At 38.9% G+C, this 21,085-nt stretch overlaps 1 protein-coding gene across 4 annotated transcripts in view; it reads right to left on the bottom strand.

The window, feature by feature from the left end:
- Positions 1 to 5,713: 5,713 nt before the first annotated feature.
- The window catches only part of ZNF713 (zinc finger protein 713), a 54,367-nt gene continuing 38,995 nt past the window's right edge, over positions 5,714 to 21,085 (bottom strand). For all 4 annotated transcript variants that reach the window (XM_036115301.2, XM_036115300.2, XM_036115296.2 and 1 more), the window contains 3 exons: positions 17,695 to 17,821; positions 17,267 to 17,359; positions 5,714 to 7,297 (listed from right to left, as the gene is read on the bottom strand). In XM_036115301.2, the coding sequence (XP_035971194.1) occupies positions 6,240 to 7,297; positions 17,267 to 17,359; positions 17,695 to 17,728 (1,185 nt within the window). In that variant the 5' untranslated portion in view covers positions 17,729 to 17,821 and the 3' untranslated portion in view covers positions 5,714 to 6,239. The remainder of the gene's footprint in view (positions 7,298 to 17,266; positions 17,360 to 17,694; positions 17,822 to 21,085) is intronic.

The raw sequence follows: 21,085 nt of genomic DNA on the forward strand, positions 1-21,085 counted from the left end.
TCCCGTCTCACATTGAGGTCTTTCATCCATTTAGAGTTTATCTTTGTGTATAGTGTTAGAAAATGTTCGAGTTTCATTCTTCTGCATGTGGCTGTCCAATTTTCCCAGCACCATTTATTGAAGAGACTGTCTTTTTTCCATTGCATGTTTTTTCCTGCTTTGTCGAAGATTATTTGACCACAGAGTTGAGGGTCCATATCTGGGCTCTCTCTTCTGTTCCATTGGTCTATATGTCTGTTTTTGTGCCAGTACCATGCTGTCTTGGTGATCACAGCTTTGTAATACAGCTTGAAATCAGGCAACATGATGCCCCCAGCTTTGTTTTTCTTTTTCAACATTTTCTTGGCGATTCGGGGTCTTTTCTGATTCCATACAAATTTTAGGATTGTTTGTTCCAGCACTTTGAAACATGTCATTGGAATTTTGATCAGGATGGCATTGAAGGTATAGATTGCTCTGGGTAGCATAGACATTTTAACAATGTTTATTCTTCTGATCCATGAGCATGGAATATTTTTCCATCTTTTTGTGTCTTCCTCAATTTCTTTCATGAGTGTTCTGTAGTTCCTAGAGTATAGATCCTTTATCTCTTTGGTTAGGTTTATTCCAATGTATCTTATGGTTTTTGGTGCTATTGTAAATGAAATCGTTTCTCTAATTTCTCTTTCTACAGTTGCGTTGTTAGTGTATAAGAAAGCAACTGATTTCTGTGCATTGATTTTATATCCTGCCACATTACTGAATTGCTATATGAGTTCTAGTAACTTCGGGGTGGAGTCTTTTGGGTTTTCCACATAAAGTGTCATGTTGTCTGCGAAAAGAGAGAGTTTGACTTCTTCTTTGGCAATTTGAATATCTTTTATTTCTTTTTGTTGTCTGATTGCTGTTGCTAGGACTTCTAGTACTATGTTGAACAATAGTGGTGAGAGTGGGCATCTTTGATGTGTTCCTGATCTTAAGGGAAAGGCTCTCAGCTTTTCCCCATTGAGGATGATATTAGCTGTGGGTTTTTCATAGATGGATTTTATGAACTTGAAGAATGTTCCCTCTATCCCTATACTCTGAAGAGTTTTAATCAGGAAAGGATGTTGTATTTTGTCAAATGCTTTTTCTGCATCAATTGAGAGGACCATATGGTTCTTTTCCCTCCTCTTATTAATGTGTTCTATCACACTGATTGATTTGCGAATGCAGAACCACCCTTGCATCCTGGGGATAAATCCCACTTGGTCATGGTGGATGATCTTTTTAATGTATTGTTGGATCCTATTAGCTAGGATTTTGTTGAGGATTTTGGAATCCATATTCATCAGGGATATCGGTCTGAAATTATCCTTTTTGATAGGGTCTTTGCCTGGTTTGGGGATTAAGGTAATGCTGGCCTCATAGAATGAATTTGGAAGTTTTCCTTCTGTTTCTATTTTTTGAAACAGCTTCAGTAGAATAGGTATTATTTCTTCTCTGAATGTTTGGTAGAATTCCCCAGGGAATCCATCAGGCCCTGGACTCTTGTTTTTTGGGAGGTTTTTGATCACTGCTTCAATCTCGTTACTGGTTATTGACCTATTCAGGTTGTCAGTTTCTTCCTGTTTCAGTCTTGGTAGCTTATAGGTTTCCAGGAAAGCCTCCATTTCATCCAGATTGCTCAGTTTATTGGCATATAGTTGTTGATAATAATTTCTAATAATTGTTTCTATTTCCTTGGTGTTAGTCGTGATCTCTCCCCTTTCATTCATAATTTTATTAATTTGGGTCCTTTCTCTTTTCTTTTGGATAGGTCTGGCCAGTGGTTTATCGATGTTACAATTCTTTCAAAGAACCAACTTCTAGTTTCGTTGATTTGATCTATTGTGTTTCTGGTTTCTAATTCATTGATTTCTGCTCTAATTTTAATTATTTCTTTTCTAATGCGTGGCTTAGGCATCGTTTGTTGCTTTTTCTCTAGTTCTTTAAGGTGTAGAGTTAGTTGGTGAATTTGGGATTTTTCTATTTTTTTGAGTGAGGCTTGGATGGCTATGTATTTCCCCCTTAGGACCGCCTTTGCAGTATCCCGTAGGTTTTGGACTGATGTGGTTTTGTTCTCATTGATTTCCATGAATTGTTGAAGTTCTTCTTTGATTTCCCAGTTGACCCAAACATTCTTGAGCAGAGTAGTCTTTAGCTTCCAAGTGTTTGAATTTCTTCCAAATTTTTTCTTGTGATTGAGTTCCAGTTTTAAAGCATTGTGGTCTGAGAATATGCAGGGAATAATCTCAATCTGTTGGTTTCGGTTGAGACCTGATTTGTGACCCAGTATATGGTCTATTCTGGAGAAAGTTCCATGTGCGCTCGAGAAGAATGACTATTCATTGTTGTTTTAGGGTGGAATGTTCTGTATATATCTATGAGGTCCATCTGGTCCAATGTATCATTGAAAGCTCTTGTTTCCTTGTTGATTTTCTGCTTAGATGATCTGTCCATTGCTGAGAGTGGAGTATTGAGGTCTCCTACAATTAACATATTGTTATCAATATGACTCTTTATTTTGGTTAACAGTTGGCTTATGTAGATGGCTGCTCCCACTTTGGGGGCATAGATATTTACAATTGTTAGATCTTCTTGTTGGATAGACCCTTTAAGAATGATATAGTGTCCTTCTGTGTCTCTTATTACAGACTTTAGTTTAAAATCTAATTTGTCTGATAGAAGAATTGCTACCCCAGCTTTCTTTTGAGGTCCGCTGGCATGGAAGATGGATCTCCATCCCTTCACTTTCAGTCTGGATGTATCTTTAGGTTCAAAATGAGTCCTTTGTAGACAGCATATGGATGGGTCCTGTCTTTTTATCCAATCTGCTACCCTGTGTCGTTTTATGGGAGCGTTTAGGCCATTCACGTTGAGAGTGATTATTGAAAGATATGAATTAATTGTCATCATGTTGCCTGTGAAGACGTTGTTTTTATAGATTGTCCCTGTAAATTTCTGTTGTACGTCACTCTTGGGGTCTTTCTCCTTTTATAGAGCCCCCCTTAATATTTCTTGCAGGGCTGGCTTAGTGGTCACATATTCTTTCAGTTTCTGCCGGTCTTGGAAACTCTGCATCTCTCCATCCATTCTAAATGACAGCCTTGCCAGATAAAGTATTCTTGGCTGCATGTTCTTCTCATTTAGTACCCTGAATATGTCTTGCCAGGCCTTTCTGGCTTGCCGGGTCTCTGTGGATAGGTCTGACGTTATTCTGATGTTCCTCCCTCTGTACGTAAGGAATCTCTTCCCCCTAACTGCCCTTAAGATGGTTTCCTTGGTTCTAAGATTTGCAAGTTTTACTATTATATGACGGGGTGTTGGCCTGTTTTCCTTGATCTTGGGAGGGGTCCTCTCTGCCTCTAGGACACGAATGTTTGTTTCATTCCCCAGATTAGGGAAGTTCTCAGCTATGATTTGCGCAAATACATCTTCTAGTCCTCTCTCTCTCTCCACTCCCTCCGGGATTCCAATTATTCTGACATTGGAATGCTTCATGGTGTCAGTTATTTCTCTGATTCTATTTTCATGGATTCTGAGTTGTTTTTCCCTGGCCTCCTCTTTTCCCTTTTTATCTATTATATTGTCTTCCAGGTCGCTTATTCGCTCTTCTGCCTCAGTTACCCTAGCTGTTAGATTGGATTGGATCTCATTGATAGCATTTTTAGTTCTGCCAATTCACCTTTCATTGCTGCTCTTAGAGACTCTATGTTGCCATTAGTTGATTTCTCCATTCTAGCCATCGTCTTCACAATTGCTAGCCTGAATTCCATCTCCGACATCTTGGTTATATCTGCATCCATTTTTAAATCTGCAGCATAAGTCATAATCTCTGAGTCTTTTCTATTTTGGGGGCTCCTCCTCCTAGTCATTCTGTTGATGGGTGTTTGAGGTAATGTATAGAGTCCAAATTATTGACCAAAACCCTAGCAAGATGCACCTGTTTTCTTGGGGCCTTAGGGTTGCTGGCCTCTTGTTTTTCCAGCCTGTCTTCTGGGGGAGGGGCCTGCTACGCTGTTACTCAGGCAACCCTGTTTGGGCGGTGTTGCCCTGCCCCCCTGTGGCGGGGGATGGGTTCAGTGGGAATCAGTCTTTGGGGCTTTTGTTCTCTGGCTGCTTTCCCTGGTGGCTTTCCACGTCTCTTCTGCGAGTCAGAGCAGAAGAGACCGTTTCCAACCCTCTGCCTTAGAGCAGAGAGACCGCAGTCTGTTCTTCAGTGAGCTCTCCGGGCCACACCGTCTCTGTTTCTGTCCGTGCTGCTATAAACTGCAGTGTCCTGGGTTGTGCGCCCCTCTGCAGTGCTCCCAGTCCTGCCGCACATCTCTGCCCTTTGTGTTTTTTAAAACCACCAGCTGCTCCCAGTTCGCCCGGGTGACTCCACTGATCCGGGTTTCCGCCCCGGAGGCTGCCCTAAAGTCCTTTCCCCGCCGCTCCCAGTCTGCGAGTCTGTGCCCCGTCCGCAGCACGCGAGGCTGTCACCCACCGGCAGTGTAGGATCCCCACAGCCAGGCACCCTCCCGCTGCAGTTTATGCTCTGATATCTGCCCACGGAATCAGGGCTCCCCGCTTCGTACCTCAAAACCAACCGCCTGCGATATTCTGTTTGTAGAGATCCAGATCTTCTTACATCTCAGGCTGGTTTCGTGGGTGCTCAGAGTGGTCTGGTAGATATCCAGCTCAATTCCGGGGACCAGTTGAAATAGGGTCCCTTACTCCTCCGCCATCTTTCCCCCCGAATCAGTGTTTTAGTTTCTTAAATGTCTTTAAATCATTTCAGCTTTGACCCAAGAACTTTATAAAACCTAGTCTTTTGGAGGGAAAAAGAAAAGTCTTTGAGCTGGGAGCTATGTTAGAACAAAAATGGTGAGGAAGCAAAGGGAAATGCAATCCCTACCTTAGCCTCATGGCTTCTTCAAGCCATGCCTGAGGAGAGACAAAAACAGAAAACCAAGAAACTGAAGCAGCCCCAAAGGTGCAGCTGTTTGTGGCTTATGACAGTTTACATTTATAATGCTTTTTAACATCAAAATGTGATTATCTGTTAAACAGGGCAGTATTCACAAAAATAAAATTTAACCACCTTAAATTCTTTTTGGAAACGTGTTACATAAATATATTTCAATAAATAAAATGAATTACTAAGCCAATTAGTAATACTTCCTTAGTTGATTATATAAGCCAGTTAGAGTCTTCCCTGGTTCTTATCCTTATCATGGCACCACAGCTCAACATCTGGTATAGTCTCCTACTTCCTGTCTCTCACAGTTGTGCAGGGATGTGTAGGGACTCTCAGCCCCTGGTCATTATAGAAAAAAAAGCAACACAAAACAACAAGAAACTCCTCTCTCTTCAAACCCACAAATATAGCAGGAATACCCATTTTAGTGAAAACAATCTGTTTGCTACAAGGAAATTTAAAACTAGAACAACAGAATAGAAAAGTAGACTTCTCTGAATCACTTTTTAAAGTTAATCACTATGACCCTCAGTCTCCTCCAAGACTCTTCTTAAAGTGATCCTAGGACTTGTTTGATGAAAATTCAAAAGTTGCTAAAACAAACAAACAAACAAACAAATAAACACTGTCATATAGCTGTCACATTGTTTCTCAAATAAAGGTACAGAAGATTTAGGTGGTACATCAAACGGATATTTTTAATTTGGAAGTTATATATATTTTGATAAATATCTATTTATTTTAGAACAAATATAATTGGCATATAAAACTCATAATTTCCACAAATACTATTTCCTAGGATGAGGTTAAAAATTCTGAGTCCCTTTAAAGAAAAATATTAAGTAAACACTGAATATGACAAAAACTGTAAAGGAAACACACAAATGACTGAAGTTTGAGAAATATTGCTTTTATGTTTATTTCAAGTTTATGTGACTAGTTACACTACATCATTGCCTTAATCAATGTTTACATAATTTAAAAACTTTATATCATAAAAGTTACAGGTGAATAATTACAGATTATTGCCTACAAGATTTCTGGTCATTGAAAAAAGTTTTATATCAGATTTGGAACATGACTCTTAATATAATCTTATTTATAAAATAAATTATTTTCACTATTTATAATCTCTCCTGGGAACGTGCTAATTTAAGACCTAAATTTATTTAGTTTCTATGTATTAAAAGTTTATTTATAAGCTTTCTCTCCTCTATGAATAATTTGATATTGAATGGGATGAAAAGATCTGACCAAAAGTTTTCCCAGATTTATATATTCATATGATCCCCCCCCCATGAGTTACGTGCTGCTGGGTAAGTGAAGGACTGGGACTTAAAGTTTTCTCACATTTATTATATTCACATAATTTCTCCCGAGTATGGATTTTCCTATGTTGGTTAAGGTGTGCACTCTGGCTAAAGGCTTTCTCACATTCATTACATTTATAGGGTTTCTCTCCTGTATGAGTTCTCTCATGCTGATTAAGATGTGTCCTCTGGCTGAAGGCTTTCCCACAAAAACTACATTCATAAGGTTTCTCTCCGGTATGAAGTCTATGATGTTCAGTAAGGGATGTGATACGGCTAAATGCCTTACCACATTGATTACATTTATAGGGCTTCTCTCCAGTATGAATTCTCAGATGTTGAGTAAAGGATGAATGTTGACGGAAGGCTTTCCCACATTCATTGCATATAAAAGGTTTTTCTCCTGTGTGAATTCTCTGATGTTGAATAAGATGTATCCTCTGGCTGAATCTTTTCCCACATTCATCACACTTATAGGGCTTCTCTCCTGTAAGGACTATCTGAGGTTGAGTAAGAGATGAATTGTGGCTGAAAACCTTTCCACATTCACTGGGTTTCTCTTCAGTATGAATATGATTAGTAAGAAGAATATGTTGATTGAAGATTTTTCCACACTCATTATATTCATAAGGATTATTTCTTACATAGTTTCCCTGATAGTAAATCAAGTCTGAATTACGTTTGATGCTATTTCCTTGTGTGTCAGAATTAAGGGGTATTTTAATTGAAGGAATTCTCTGATGCATAATAAGGTTTGAGTTCACGTTATTGTTTTCTTCAAATCTATTACAGTCATGGCTTCTCTCCTGTGTGATCTTTTTGTGGGTGAAAGATACTTGTGCTAAATGTCTCTGCTGGTTTTCTTGGTTAAACTCTAACTGGTAATCAAAATCCCAGAGTCCTCCCAAGATGGAGTACCAGAAACTATCTCCTGTTAGTCTCTCCATTATCATGTCATGATTTTGATTTTCATCAGAAATATTCTGGTTTGGAGTTGATTTTTTGATTTCAGGTCTACTCTCCCCATCTAAAAGAAATTCAGAACATACAAATATTTTGCCATCTTCTCTGTTTTGAAAAAGCAAATTGTTGCACAATGAATTACCAAGTGAAACTGATAGTAATGTGGACAAAGCATATGTGGCATAAGTTTTAAAATATGGCCATGTAACAAGGGAGACTATAAAAGTATGACAGAAAGCAGTGAGCAGGGGGAAATTTTAAAATCTGTATGGTAATCATAAGAGATCATCCAGGAGTACCCATGGTTGAAAGGAAATGGAAAGGAGAATAAGAAATATCAGAGAAAGGTCTGTGCTTAGAGGTGGGAGATATTAGAGGAAAAACTATATTTGGAGAAGACAGGTCCAAGTACACCACCTTATAAATCTCATCTGTGGATTATTCTATTGTAGTGCCAGCTACTTGTTTATTTAGTATTTCTTCTTATTTTTAATCTTTTGTTTAAAATGATAAAATGAACACTTGCTTATAATAACACATTCAAATAATATGGAAATGCATAAAGGAAGAATTTCACCCTTTAGAGGTCATTATTGTTAATAGTTTGGAGCCTGTCTTGCCAGTTTTTTCCCCTGTTCATATAAATATAAATGTAAATCATATTTTGAACAAGCATGAATTGTGATAAAAACAAAATTTCATTTCAGTCCCCTACCACTTCTTTAAACTTAATTTAATGGGGGGCATTCTTATTCTGCTTCTGGAAGAAGATTTGGGCAGGTTCCATGGTTCCCCCTAATTCTTAGATAACAGATACTCCTACTGTTACATTAAGTTACAAACACAGTCTCTATTCAGTAGTTAAAATGTTTAGTCACTTGTTTAATAATCAGAACTCCAAAATTAATCCCTTTTCCTTCCCCTGGGCATCATATTCTTCCTTTCTCCCCACCACCTGCCTCTTTCCCCACCCTACTCTCTTCCTGCTTGTTTTTTCCCTGGCTACTCTCTCACTTCTTTTCCCACTTTAACTATTTCCCTGGCCACCTCTTTCTTCACTCACTAACTGTTGTTTAGTTCCCTTCCTTTTTTTGCAGGGGGGGGGGAGGAGCAGAGGGAGAGGGAGAGAGAGAATCTTAAGCAGACTCCACACCCAGCACAGAGCCTGATGTTGGGCTTGATCTCATGACCCTGATATCATGACCTGAGCCAAAATCAACAGTTGGACACTTAACCAACCGAGTCACCCAGGTACCCCTGTTTAGTTCCCTTCTAACAAGAGTTTGAGGGTAGAAGCTATGTGGAGGGAGGGATTAAGAGGCCAATTTTTGTATGACTGGGTAGCTTCCCATTCTCACTTTGGCAGAAGATTAAATAGGACCCACTTTGGGAACTCTTATGACTCTTGGGAGATTTTAGCTGGACCTCTCTTTCTCCTCTCATTTCCATGATCTGGATAGATAAATCTCTATTTTGGATAGTCCCTTGGGACCATCCCTACAGCAATGAATCCTATTGGACAAGACTGAAGATGTTGGATGACTCATAAACACTCATGACACCTTGTCTTGACAAACTTGGGTAGTGCAGACAGATCTAACTCAACAGTTTCTCCTGGCTCACCTATAAAAGCCATTTCATCAGTCAGCTGTTCTTGGGCCTTGGACTGCTTTAGCTTTCTCAAATGTAAGTTATGCACTAGTCTTGGTCTTTCAACCATAAGGAATGCATATAAAAGCTGAAAGAGTGTTTCCCTTGAAGCTGGCACATATGATTACCATCCTAATTAGGACACTTGACAGTAAAAGGGCGCACCATTAATAATTATGCCAAGAATCGTCCTGGAAAAATAAAATGGAATTACACCATAATACTGTTTTGTATTTTTTTTTTTTTAAAGATTTTATTTATTTATTTGAGACAGAGAGAATGAGAGAGAGAGAGAGCACATGAGAGGGGGGAGGGTCAGAGGGAGAAGCAGGCTCCCTGCCGAGCAGGGAGCCCGATGCGGGACTCGATCCAGGGACTCCAGGATCATGACCTGAGCCGAAGGCAGTCGCTTAACCAACTGAGCCACCCAGGCGCCCCTGTATTTTTTTTTTTTTAAGAGAGAGAGAGAGTGGGGGAGGAGCAGAGAGAATCTTAAACACTCAGTGTGGAGCCTCATGTGGGGCTTGGTCTCACAACCCTGAAATCATGACCTGAGCCAAAATCAAGAGTCCGGAACTTAATGGACTGAGCCACTCAGGTGCCCCTGTATATTTCTTTTTTTCATTACTGCATATCTTGAACACATTTCCATGTCAACAAATACATTTCCATAATTTTTAAAGGTTGTAAAATATCCAATTTTATGGATGTATCATATAAGTATTTTTAATCAATTCACATTGAGGTTGCATTGGACTTAGTGTTACCGCAAACAGCATGGCAAGAATAGTTAGTTGGCCAAACATGAAATAGAAATTGTAGAAAGAAAAAAAAGAAAATTGTGAAAACAGATCAATATGCTTAAAGATATACAAAAAGATACTCAAACAGAACTTACTCTGGTCTAAAATTGTATGTGGAAAAATAGTGATTTAAAAGATTTGTTTTAAACCAATTGACCATTTCAACCAAATTATCAACTGGATCACTCTATTTTCAGCCAAAATTCTTTTGTCTGCCTAGGGACTTTGGCTCTAAAATGTTTAGAATAATTGACTGGAGTTTGAAGACACAACTCCTGCCTAGGAGTAGAATTTAGGGCCTTCATTCCCTATGACCTAGCTTCCAAAACTTTTGTTTGTTTATTCCTGGAAACATGGCAGCTTGATCAACATATTCATGGCCACTTTGTTGACTGCCTTCTTTCCATGTCTTGTCTCTGAGTGGAAAGGGAAAAGTGCTGCTGGTTGGCAGACTTGCCATCTACTGATACCAGGAGGAGTGACAATGCATGGACTATACAGGCACTGTTCCCCCACTCTGGATACCCTCAAGGCACATCAGATCTTCAATCTCAGGGCTACCTATCTACATCCCAGTGGGATGCCAGGGTATAGAGTCTAGACGCCAGGCTGAGACAGTGATTATCTTGGGCTATTTGTGAAGAACAAATTCTAATCCATTTGCTCTAGCTCCTTATCTAACCTAAGCCTTCATGTTAGCAGACATGACTGCAACTTACCTTAAAAGGAGGCATTGATGAGGATGAACACTTTCATCGAGCTATGTATATGAGATCATGTAGAGGTGCTGTTCTCTCATTATCCACTGTCTACTTTCTTCCTGGTTTGGCCTTACCTGGCTAGAAACCCAACCATTCACTGAAGCTCCCAAGTCCTACTTTATACTTCTGCTGAATCAATTCCCTATCACATCTTATATTGCCTACCCCTCTGTTGTCTGCGATTATAGAAAAAGTGCTGCTTGGGAAGAAAATGTTTTCAGACATGGAAGCAGAAGAGCCTCCTGTGCCTACACTGTGAGAATGACATGAATTCTATTTTGTGCCCAAGTTCTAAATGAAGTGCAATATCTTGGTCACGGCTACAGACTAAGACTTTAGCTTATTGCAGGAGTTCATCAGGCTTTCATTATTCTTGCAGGAGCCTAAGGGCTCTACATCAGGAAAAATAGGGGATTTGCACGGACTTACTGTAGTCTCAATGTGGTTACTATTTGTCCCCACTGACTCCATATTCCCTGGATCAACTCTTGGGGTTATGAGCTTTTAATAAAATTAGATTTCTAGGGTACCTACACCTCTGACATCCTTTGTATGTAGGAGGGGATACCTTCTAGATAGGATCTTAGTATAAGCATATGGTGATGCCACTGGGCAACCACAACATCTTGAAGGGCCTTCTGCACTACTGCATACCTCACCTAGTAGACAACTTAGCCTCATCCAATGCCTTTTGAAAGGAATTATTTAGAAGTAGGAAGAAGGGAAACAAGAAAGGAAAGAGGAAGGGAGAGAAGGAGGGAGAAAAGGAAAGAATTAGGGAGAAGAGGGAGGAAAACATTTTTAAAAGTTTATCCTTTTTTAAAAGATTGTATGTATGTATGTATTTATTTATGAGAGAGAGAGAGCATGAGCAGGGAGCCTAATGCGGGCTCAATCCCAGGACGCCAGGATCATGACCTAAGCCGAAGGCAGACACTTAACCAACTGAACCACCCAGGCGCCCCGAGTTTATCCTTTCTATGTGTAAAGCACTATAGTGTTTCTAGTTCTTTTTTGTTAATTAAAAAAAAAGTGCCATGATTTATAGTGGGTTATAAAATTAATTTAGTGGGTAGAACAATAAATTAAAACTGAAACAAAATAGGCTAAAAAAGACTAGAAACTATCAAAGTTCATCAGACATAGCAGTAAGGATAAATGTTGTTTGGTAAGATTTTGTCTCAATTTTATAGATTATACATACCTTATGGGTTGCAATAAAAATGAATTTTTTAATGAGTGGTGGTTATAAATAATTAAAAACTACGTTTTGGCAGAGGTCAGTAAGCTTTTTCTGTAAAGGGTCATATAGTAAATATTTAAGGTTTTGTGGGTCATATGGGCTTTATTGTTTACTCAACTCTGCTGTCATAGTGTGAAAGCAGCCACGCACAATATGAGTGACAGAGTGAGTGTGGCTGGGTTCCCATAAAATTGTTTACAAAAACATGTGACTGTAGACAATGTTTTGTTCATACATAGAGTCTACAACACCAAACAGGGTTATCTGGAAAGGGAACCCCCCCTTGATAATCTAAGATATCCTTATGTTGACTGGTGGTTCATCTTACACTAGCAATGTATGAAAGTACTTTCTTCCCTACAGACTTATCAACAGTGTGTGCAGACAAATTTTTGGACTTTTGCTAAACTGATGGGTGAGAAAAGGTCACCTGTATTTTCAATTTGTGTTTCTCTTATGAGTGAGGCTGAACATTTTTCCTTATGTTAAACATATTTGTATTCCTTTATCTAGGAACTGTTCAGATATGTGTATCTATTGGGCTGTTGGCCTCTGCTTCAGAGGAGCCTTTTATTAATGGGAGCTTAGCCCTTTTGATATAAGTTGCAAATATTTCCCTTTACTGCCACTTGCCTTTTACCCTGCTTATTATTCTACATCATGCAGAGTTTGGGGATTTGTGTCTGTTGAATGTATAAATCTTTTCTTTTATGGCTTCTAGATTTTAAATCATAGTTGGAAATGATTTCCCTATTTCAAGGTTATAAAAGATTTTTCCTGTGTTTTCTTCCAGGTCTCTTATTGTTTCATGTTTTACATTTAATGTCTCTGATTCCTTTGGAGTATCTTGGTTTAAGGGTAAGTTATGGATCCAATTTTATCTCTTTCCAGATGGCTACTCACTATTCATTAAAAGGTCTACCTTTTATAACTACACCTGTGGTGAGCATAGCATAAAGATGAATCACTATGTTGTGCACCTGAAACTAATGTAACATTGTGTGTCAATTATACTCAAATAAAAAAAAGGTCTACCTTTTAAATACCAGTTGTCTCAATACCATTTTATTAAGATGTCCACCTTTTCCCTCCTGATTTGAAATAATGCCTTTATCATATACTAAACTCCTGCATACATCTGGGTCTATTTCTGGATTTCCTATTCTGTTCAGTTGGTCTGCCTTGTTCTAATAAAATTTTACTGTATATTATCTAGTTTAAATAATCCCTTTTATTGTTTTTCCTTTCAGAGTTTTCCAGATTATTTTTGTTTTGGCTCTTTTCTTTTCTATTTTTTTTATATGTTCAATTAGCCAACATATAATCAATACGAACTTTAGAATGAGCTTCTAGATTCCTCTAAAATCTTGAAGGCACTTTTTATGGGATTACATTATATGTATATTAGGGACACTGACATCTTGGTATGTCCACTTATTCAAGTTTATTTTTGTGTCTGTCAGAGTGTTTTTTAAATTTTTTTTTAAATTAAAAAAATTTTTTAAAAACATTTTTTAAAAGATTTTATTTATCTGAGAGAGAGAGAGTGAGAGAGAGTTCACGAGAGGGGGTAGGGTCAGAGGGAGAAGCAGACTCCCCACTGAGCAGGGAGCCCAATGTGGGACTCGATCTTGGGACTCCAGGATCATGACCTGAGCCGAAGGCAGTCACTCAACCAACTGAGCCACCCAGGTGCCCCTGTCAGAGTGTTTTAAAGTTCCTCATGCAGGTGTTGCACATTTCTTGTTAAAAGTTTATTTCTAGTGCATTTAATTTTGCTCCCTAATTGTTTTGAATTTCTCTTCCGTTTGAGCCCTGTATCCTGATGGCAGGGCTTTATTTCAAGCAAGCATTGGAGTATGTGTGAGTCACAAGGTGATTAATTTTGGCTGTGTGGAGATTGGGGGAAGGCAGGGAAGTGTTCTGCCTGGCTTGTTTCCAGGTGGGCCTTTGTAGCACTGGGGCTGCCTTCCTTCCTTAAGACCTGGTGACCCAGAAACAATAGACTCTGCTTCATGTATAGAGTGCCCGTTTTCCTGGAAAATGCCTGGATTTATTTTGCTTGGAGAGAAAGAAAGAGAGAGAGAGAGAGAACAAGCAGGGGGAGTAGGTGGGGGAGAAGCAGGCTCCCCGCTGAGCAGGGAGCTTATGCGAGGCTCAATCCCAGGACCCTGGGATCATGACCCAAGTCGAAGGTAGATGCTCAACCAACTGATCTACCCAGGAGTCCCATCCACATTCTTTATAATGGTTATACAGTAATTAATGTATGTGCATACCATAATTTATTTAACCTTTATTGGTCAACATTTAGGTAGTTTACAGTCTTGTTGTTTCCCCCAAAATGAATATCCGTTATATAAGTCAGTTGTCACATGTGACAGTTCAGGTGGGTTTTGATATATTGTTTGATATATTTGATATATTGTTCTGTTACTTATATTTATTTTGTGCATAGGGATGACTAGAAACCAACCAACACCATAAATGTCTTGATTGAACAATAAAGGATTTTCTATCAAAAGCAAAAAAATTTTTTTTCTAGGTGTTTTATTTTTTTAGTTACTATTAAATGGGCTCTTCTCTTCCACCTTATTTTCTAACTGGTAGTTGTTTGTGCTTTTATCTTCACTCCACTTCAACAATTATTTACCTGATTAATACAGTTATACTCTGAACTTAGATCCATATAAAGAATCTCAAACTCAGTGTCACACTCTCTTGCCCAGTGAGTAGACTATGCCCTTATTCATATTCTACTTGCTTTCTGATCTCATCTAGAACTCCACTGCTTTGACTCTTTCTAGTTTCCAGTCCTCTTCAGGCCTTACTTTACTTCTTCTCACTTCTTGGAATCTATGTCAAATCACCTGAATTAACAAACTCTCAGTTTTCCTCCTTTAGTTCCACCCATCTAACAGGCCCTCAGCCTGAGCTCTACAAAGCCTTTCTGGTGCTGAGTAGAACAGGAGAAATGGCATATGCATAGACACTGGAAACCACAAATCCACAGGGCAAAATCTCATTTGGATCCTGCTTGGTAATCTCTTTGGTCAGCTTCCACTGACCTTAGTAAGCTAGAGCAAGTGCTCCTCAAGTTCTGTACTTACCCCCACCATTCCTTTACATTCAATAGGGTACCTTGCCTTCAACTTTACCAAGAAAATAGAAAATAACCATGTGTGAACTCCCCCAAATCTGCCACCAACAAACTTACTTACACACAAAATCACCCTAATCTCCTTCCTAATCCCACTTCCATCTCTTCTAGAACCTTGCTCCGTATTTTGTATCTATTTTCTACTTACTCCCTCTTTTAACCCCTCCCCTTCAGTATTATAAACAAGCTAAAACCATTCCTGCTTAGAACAACCCTCTTTTGACACTACCTTCTATTCTCCCATATATCCTCTATTGTCTCCCTTTCTCATTCTAGCATCTTGTAAGAATACTGCATACTTACCAGGTCTACCTTTTTACCTCCTGTTCACTCAACAATGTACTAACTGGTAACTACTGATCACTCCCCTGTTATTTCTCTTATTAATTAATATAATTACTAACCTCTTTGTTGCTAAATCCACTGGACATTTTCTGGATCTTACCTTAGTGAGGAAGATGTTTCTAGGTAAATAGGCATCAGTAGATGCCAGTAAGGCAAGCAGTACCCCAGAGGGCAAGCCAGAATTAGATGAGTCCATCAACTGAAATGTTTTACCACATCCTCATAAGAGGAACCAGTCACTGTGTTCCTGTGTCTTACAGGATAATGCAAAAATGCAAGCTGTCTCCTTGGAGGAGACGGCCAGGCTGCTTATTCCTGACAAGGAATGAGGAAGTCATTTGTTCGAGCTGACCTGTGAACCAAGAGCCTTAGGCATCCACAAAATAAGTTCTGGAAATTTTAAGTTAGTGATTATTTTCTCTAGCTGGGGGTCTGTGGATAGGGACATAATAGGAGACAGCCTGGATCTTACAAATGGATATGCCTGTGGGGAAAAAATACATACCTAAGGAAAATTCTTTGCTGTAAGTGCCTATGCTGGCAAGTCACGTGGGAAGGGAGTTTTTCATTTTCTTCCTTTAGTTTTCTACTTCCCAGGTTTCAAGGTGTGGAGATTCATAGAAATAACGTCACCTACTGTTGTTGGGGAAAGTGTTAGGGGTTCCTGAAAAAATGTTTTATTAGCTTCTACCCATGGGATGCCAGCACTGGTCAGACCAAAATTCAGGTTCATTGAGGCTGAAAGAGGAACAGGTTTCCTACCCAAGATGACCTGGAGCACTAGAAGCAAGAAGGACAGCCAAGTCAAAGCCACCTTGAAAAAGAAGCTGAAGTTTGAATGACAGAAAACCAAGTCCAAATGGGAAAACCAGGTGCCAGAGCAAAGAATCAGGGTGGAAACTAAATAGAGATGGGGTAGCTTAGCCTGGCTTAATAAACTAGAGTGTAAAATACCTAACTCAGTATCTGGCATACATTTAAAAGTCAACTACTTACTAATATAACCGGACAGAACATTGTAGGTGGTATGCCAACAATAGGGAGCTGAGGTTTTGGGGTTTTTGTTTTGTTTTGTTTTGTTTTTTTGGTTAAGAACTCTCTTATTTAATGAATGCTTTAAAGAGAGAGTATAACGTCAACAGATCCAGGTTTTGAAATACTTAATTAAAATGATAGCATGACATTCATAAACAAAAATATAATCTAAAAATCTGGGAAGAGAATACGGGCGAAATATTGAGGCTAAAAATATAGAAATGGGAAAATACCATAGAAGGGTTACTTAAAAGCAACGTACTACAGAGCAGAGCACCAAGCCTGTAGGAATGCATGCTTTTAGAAGAATAAAAAGGGAGAGAAAGCAGTGAAGGAGCAGACAGAGATACTGGACACAGAGACTACAAGAAGCAAGAATTGTGTACATCACAAGCCAGAGTGGAAGAAAATTTCAAGAAAGTAAAGTCAACACAATCCAATGCAACAAGATCAGAGGAGACAATAACTGTTTTTTGTTTGTCTGTTTTAGCCACTGGATTTGACTGAAGGAAGTTAGTGGTAATCTCCAAGAAAACAATTTTAATAGTACAGATAGGATAGGGGTCATATCACAAAGGTAATCAAGAGAATTAAAATTGAGGCTATGCGTTTTAGACAAGTTTAAAGAGTTTGATAATAAAAGGAAAAAATGAAAAGTAGGTAAAAATGGCAGAAGACCTTTGATATGGAAAAGAAAGATTTAAAGAATACTGAGAGGATGTATGAATAAACAGAAAGTGCTATGTGGAGATTTGCAACATCAAGGTATTTATGAACGTTAAAATTAATACCTTCACACTAACTTTTGTGTTGTGTGAATTTTTTAATAATAAGTATATATTATCTGTTTAATTGGAAAAAAAATAAGAGGGCCATTTCCACTTTGGAACAAAGTCAAACATGAACTGGATTTTTAAAAAGGCCTCAGTATTCTTTAAATCCCAGAGGCAGAGACTTGGAGCACAGTCAGTTGAATATTTCAGAAGCAACTGCTTCTCTTCACTGAGCAGCAAATACCCAAATGCTTGCTCCTCACCTGTGTGAGTATCCAGTGGGCTGTCTCTTTCCATCACCCACTGCTCCTCTTGCTCCAAATGAGAGATCACCTCTGGCTTATAAAGTTGATGCCCTATTCATGGAAAAAATGTATGTCATAGAAGTTTGTACAAGGAACAAAAATTTCTCTCAGAACTCATTTCCAACCTTTTTGGTCTTTAGGGCCTCTGGATTTGGAAAGGGGAAACTTCAGAAGCAGCAAAATAAAGCTACCCATCTCAAACTCAATAAAGTCAAGACCTTTTACCTGAGGAGAAACAGCAGGAAACAAAGGTCCTCTGTCTCCAGCACTGATTAGCATTCTGTCCTGGCCTGAACTACATTCACAAAAGATTTGGAAATTTTCACCACTTAAGGAAATAAACCCATTTAGAATGGTTTCTACTTTTACAGGGACAACATCCTTACCCAGTGCTACCAGATTCCTGTAGTTCTCCAGCATCACATCTCGGTAAAGGTTCTTCTGAGCGGGGTACAGCTGGTCCCACTCTTCTCTGGTGAAGTTCACTGCCACGTCCTGGAATGTCAGTGATTCCTGAAAATATCAAGTACATCCCTGCTTAGCCAGAAACCAGTTTTTACAGGGGCCCGTAGGGGAAGGGGCAAAGGTGCAGCAGTGAAAAAGGTTAGGATGTCTGAGCCGTTGTGCTGTCTTCAGGGCTCTCTCTCAGTAATCTAGGTCAAAATTTTTGAAACAACAATTAGTATCTATCATCTTTCAAGTCAGACGTAAAAACATGCATGAAGTAATGCTTGCTTTTAAGCTTTTTACAGTTTGTTGCAAGGGAAAAACTCTCATCATCTAAACAATTAAAAAATATGGGAAATTTATGCTGTAAGATTTCAGAAATAAGAGATTTCAGAATTGGTTGAAATACTGTAAGGAGGTGTCAAGTTGGTGGATTTTGTGTATCCTTAACAGATTTTTAAACACTGGACAGAATTGGAGAGAGGATAATCCAGTGGGTTAAAAAAAAAAAAAAAGCAACAAGGGCAAACAGTTGGTTCAGAGTAGGAGACACATGATGCATGTGGGGATCAGTAAAAGACACTGCCTCATTACAGTTAGGATATTCAAATAAAAAAGGGTCACCTCTAAATTTTCTCCACTGTCAATGCTTTTTTTTTATTATGTTATATTAATCAAATAACAATTATGTTATGTTATGTTAATACATCATTAGTGTTTGATGTAGTGTTCCATGATTCATTGTTTGTGTATAACACCCAGTGCTCCATGCAGTACATGCCCTCTTTAATACCCATCACCAGGCTAACCCATCCCCCCATTCCCCTCCCCTCTAGAACCCTCAGTTTGTTTCGCAGAGTCCATAGTCTCTCATGGTTTGTCTCCCCCTCTGATATCCCCCCTTTCATTCTTCCCTTCCTGCTATCTTCTTTTTTTTTTTTTAACATATAATGTATTATTTGTTTAAGAGGTACAGTGTAGTTCAGAGGTGATTCAACAGTCTTACACAATTCACAGTGCTGACCATAGCACATACCCTCCACAGTGTCTATCACCCAGCCACGCCATCCCTCCCACCCCCCACCACTCCAGCAACCCTCAGTTTGTTTCCTGAGATTAAGAATTCCTCATATCAGTGAGGCCATATGATACATGTCTTTCTCTGATTGACTTATTTCACTCAGCATAATACCCTCCAGTTCCATCTACATCGTTGCAAATGGCAAGATTTCATTCCTTTTGATGGCTGCATAATATTCCATTGAATATATATACCACATCTTCTTTATCCATTCATCTGTTGAGGACATCTTGGCTCTTTCCATAGTTTGGCTATTATGGACATTGCTGCTATAAACATCAGGGTGCACGTACCCCTTCGGATCCCTACATTTGTATCTTTGGGGTAAATACCCAGTAGTGCAATTGCTGGATCGTAGGGTAGCTCTATTTTCAACTTTTTGAGGAACCTCCATACTGTTTTCCAGAGTGGCTGCAGGAGCTTGCATTCCCATCAACAGTGTAGGAGGGTTCCCCTTTCTCCACATCCCCACCAACATCTGTCATTTCCTGACTTGTTAATTTTAGCCATTCTGACTGGTGTGAGGTGGTATCTCATTGAGGTTTTGATTTGGATTTCCCTGATGCCGAGAGATGTTGAACACTTTTACATGTGTCTGTTGGCCATTTGGATGTCTTCTTTGGAAAAATGTTCATGTCTTCTGCCCATTTCTTGATTGGATCATTTGTTTTTTGGGTGTTGAGTTTAATAAATTCTTTATAGATTTTGGATACTAGCCCTTTATCTGATACGTCATTTGCAAATATCTTCTCCCATTCTGTCGGTTGTCTTGGTTTTGTTGACTGTTTCTTTTGCTGTGCAAAAGCTCTTTATCTTGATGAAGTGCCAATAGTTCATTTTTGCCCATGCTTCCCTTGCCTTTGGCGATGTTTCCAGGAAGAAGTTGCTGCGACTGAGGTCGAAGAGGTTGCTGCCTGTGTTCTCCTTTAGGATTTTGATGGACTCCTGTCTCACATTTAGGTCTTTCAACAATTTTGAGTCTATTTTGTGTGTGGTGTAAGGAAATGGTCCAGTTTCATTCTTCTGCATGTGGCTGTCCAATTTTCCCAACACCATTTGTTGAAGACACTGTCTTTTTTCCATTGGACATTCTTTCCTGCTTTGTCGAAGATTAGTTGGCCATAGAGTTGAGGGTCCATTTCTGGGCTCTCTTTCTGTTCCATTGATCTATGTGTCTGTTTTTGTGCCAGTATCATACTGTCTTGATGATGACAGCTTTGTAATAGAGCTTAAAGTCTGGAATTGTGATGCCATCAGCTTTGCTGTTCTTTTTCAGCATTCCTCTGACTATTCAGAGTCTTTTCTGGTTCCATACAAATTTTAGGATTATTTGTTCCATTTCTTTGAAAAAAGTTGATGGGATTTTGATAGGGATTGCATTAAATGTGTAGATTGCTCTAGGTAGCATTGACATCTTCACAATATTTGTTCTTCCAATCCATGAGCATGGAATGTTTTTCCATTTCTTTGTGTCTTCCTCAATTTCTTTTATGAGTATTTTGTAGTTTTCTGAGTACAGATCCTTTGCCTCTTTGGTTAGATTTATTCCTAGGTATCTTATGGTTTTGGGTGCAATTGTAAATGGGATCGACTCCTTAATTTCTCTTTCTTCTGTCTTGTTGTTGGTGTATAGGAATGCCACTGATTTCTGTGGATTGATTTTATATCCTGCCACTTGACTGAATTCCTGTATGAGTTCTAGCAGTTTTGGGGTGGAGTCTTTTGGGTTTTCCACATAAAGTATCATATCATCTGCAAAGAGTGAGAGTTTGACTTCTTCTTTGCCGATTTGGATGCCTTTTATTTCTTTCTGTTGTCTGATTGCTGTGGCTAGGACTTCTAATACTATGTTGAATAGCAGTGGTGATAGTGGACATCCCTGCTGTGTTCCTGACCTTAGGGGGAAAGTTCTCAATTTTTCCCCTTTGAGAATGATATTTGCTCTGGGTTTTTCACAGATGGCTTTTATGATATAGAGGTATGTACCCTCTATCCCTATACTCTGAAGAGTTTTGATCAAGAAAGAATGCTGTACTTTGTCAAATGTTTTTTCTGCATCTATTGAGAGGATTGTATGGTTCTTGTTCTTTCTTTTACTAATGTATCATATCACATTGATTGATTTGAGGATGTTGAAACAACCTTGCAGCCCAGGGATAAATCCCACTTGGTGGTGGTGAATACTCCTTTTAATGTACTGTTGGATCCTATTGGCTAGTATTTTGGTGAGAATTTTTGCATTCATGTTC

The sequence above is a fragment of the Halichoerus grypus genome, chromosome 6 (assembly GCF_964656455.1).
Source record: "Halichoerus grypus chromosome 6, mHalGry1.hap1.1, whole genome shotgun sequence".
Taxonomy (NCBI): Eukaryota; Metazoa; Chordata; class Mammalia; order Carnivora; family Phocidae; genus Halichoerus; species Halichoerus grypus.